Source organism: Penaeus vannamei, chromosome 14, assembly GCF_042767895.1.
Source record: "Penaeus vannamei isolate JL-2024 chromosome 14, ASM4276789v1, whole genome shotgun sequence".
Taxonomy (NCBI): Eukaryota; Metazoa; Arthropoda; class Malacostraca; order Decapoda; family Penaeidae; genus Penaeus; species Penaeus vannamei.
Window position 1 is genome coordinate 18348276 of NC_091562.1, and position 2500 is coordinate 18350775.

At 36.2% G+C, this 2500-nt stretch overlaps 1 protein-coding gene across 1 annotated transcript in view; it reads left to right on the forward strand.

Moving 5' to 3' along the window:
* LOC138863934 (uncharacterized) overlaps window positions 1-2500 on the forward strand; it is a 4778-nt gene that overhangs the window by 2064 nt on the left and 214 nt on the right. The window contains exons 3-4 of the mRNA XM_070129441.1: window positions 1657-1743; window positions 2317-2500. The exon at window positions 2317-2500 is cut by the window's right edge and continues 214 nt beyond it. Coding sequence (XP_069985542.1) covers window positions 1657-1743; window positions 2317-2424 — 195 coding nt within the window. The 3' untranslated portion in view covers window positions 2425-2500. The remainder of the gene's footprint in view (window positions 1-1656; window positions 1744-2316) is intronic.

Sequence of the window (2500 nt, forward strand, 5' to 3'; positions counted from 1 at the left end):
TAAGAACTATTAGTAATGATAGTTTTGATGATAATGATTATAATAATGATAAAAGGGAATAATGTTGATAATAATGACTATTGTTGTTGTTATTATTATAATAATTATTATTATTATTATTATTATTATCTTTATCATTATTATTATTATTATTATCATTATCATTATCGATGTTATTATTATTGTTATAATCGTTATAATGGCATGATAGTAGTAATAATAATAATAATGGTGACGATCGTCAAGATAATCGTTTAAAAATAATGATCGAGGAAGAATAGTGAAAAATCGAAAAAAAAAAAAAAAACAGAAAAGAATTAGATAAATATCATTGTTGTTGCCAACCTGATAAGGTTCTTCGAGGGTGTCTTTGTTAAAATAATTGCAATGAAGCTTGGGGGAGATAACAGCCTAAATATGTATGTTTCCAAAAACAAAAAGCACAAACATATGAATGAGGAAAAACGTACAGATCGTTTATTGTATATTCGCATTTTCTCAACGTCTTATTTTTTATGATTGTCAATTGTGACTCGCCAGCAACCTACGACAAAATTATTATATAATCCTAAAGGTCACGCGATGTTAAAGGATTACAAACCAGGAAAAATATTAAACTGCAAATTGCCTCTGTTGAAAAAATCCGGGAAAGTTGATAACAATACAAGAACGTGCATGTTAAGGGTTGTAAAAATAAGAGAAGACTTTCCAAAATGGACAAATATTTGGATCGCATCATAATTACATTCAATGGAAAATTTATGGTGGTTCGAATAACCATCTGGTTCTTGCAGGACCAACGTGAAGCACAATCATGCACATACATCCAGTGTGGGTTGTGCCATCAACCATCACTTCTTGAGTTCCAAAACCAAAGACAAAATAGATAACGGGTGATTTCAGAGCCACTACATTTCACGTCTCAAAATATTTAACTATGATTCTCTCATAAAGATAAACCAATTTCAAATCGTTATTTGATTCGGTGATGGAACTCAGCAGCTTTCATATTTCCTTTGACATAACGCGCACACATACAGCGAAAGGGAGAGAGAGAGAGAGAGAGAGAGAGAAAGAAAGAAAGAGAGAGATTTTCATCCATTTATTTCGCTCAGGGAGCGACATGCCTATGCAGTACAAATTAAATAGCTACAGAGTATTCGTGACACGCAGAACACGTCATGTATAAACTATAACAGGAGAGATGAAATAATCACATACATGATAAACAATGGAACCTATAGAAAAAACGTATTAACAACCACCAAAATATGGGTATTGCAAAAGTATTTTGTCTAAATTGTCATCTGTTGTTAACTATTTGCACATTTCTATGACAGAATCTAGAGAGATAGAGAGAGAGACTATTTTCCGGAAATTAATCTCACTAACGAGGCCTGGAGGTCCTTGTTGGCTTAAGTACGTAGTTCATTCAATCAGTAAAGGCCTCGGGAGATGACCAGAAATACAATCTTCTATAAATTGAACAAGTCTAAAGGCCTTACACTAAATAACCAGTTACATGAGATCATGCCAATGAAATATAGTAGAACATATATTTTGGTTCGTTTGTTTTGCAGTAACCGTATGAGTCTAAATTTGTTTTGTACTGTTTATCAGTTTTAACTCATCTACTGTATATGTTATTCTTACCAGCTGGGAGACATCATCGAGCTGCTCCAAGAGTCACCGGAGTTTGACGTCATGGGCTACTTCACGCTGGGTCGAGCGAGGATTGTTGACGTAAGTGTTGTCTCAGAAGAAAGCTACTCATTAAGGTTATCTTCGGTTGGTGATCCTCGAGGCAAGAACTAACCGATGTTCTTGTTAAGATGAGTCACCAAAAGACGTGTCGAATTTCTTTTGAGAATATTTGACCCCTACCATAACTTGTCAGATCTCGAGGCAGAGTTGTATTCGCTTGCTGACGTTAAGTATTTCTACGAAGGCGAGAGAGAGAGGTGGGGGGGAACTAATCATCGACGGCACCAAAATATATTAAGCAAACTGCAGTTAAAGTTCATTATATTTGCTACATAAAGAGATTGTGGTATCAATATTTAAATGTGTGTATGTGTGTTTGTGTCTGTGCGTGTGGTTTTCGTAATTCCAAGCAGATTGGAATGACAGGAAAAAATATCTCGGTATGAAATATTGCGATGTAGCCACGTATAGAAAGTACAGTGTTCCTCACTGCGTCAAAGCTTGAACTTCAGCTCTGGGGAAGTAAAAGTGCATCAAACACGGATCAGAATTATCATCTTAAATTCCCGAAAATTACCGCATGAATCCCAAATAAAGTACGTTATTCCGCAGATCCTTGGCTTCATCACCACCTACATGGTCATCCTGCTGCAGTTCCAGGTCACCGAAACTTCGAACGAAGCCTGTCTCGCCGGCAACTCCTCTGCTTTCCTTCACTGAGACTCCTTCACGGTGTCCTGCCTTTGAAGTGGCTGTTGGTGCGAGAGGGAACATGATTCAAGCAACGTTGTGAAAT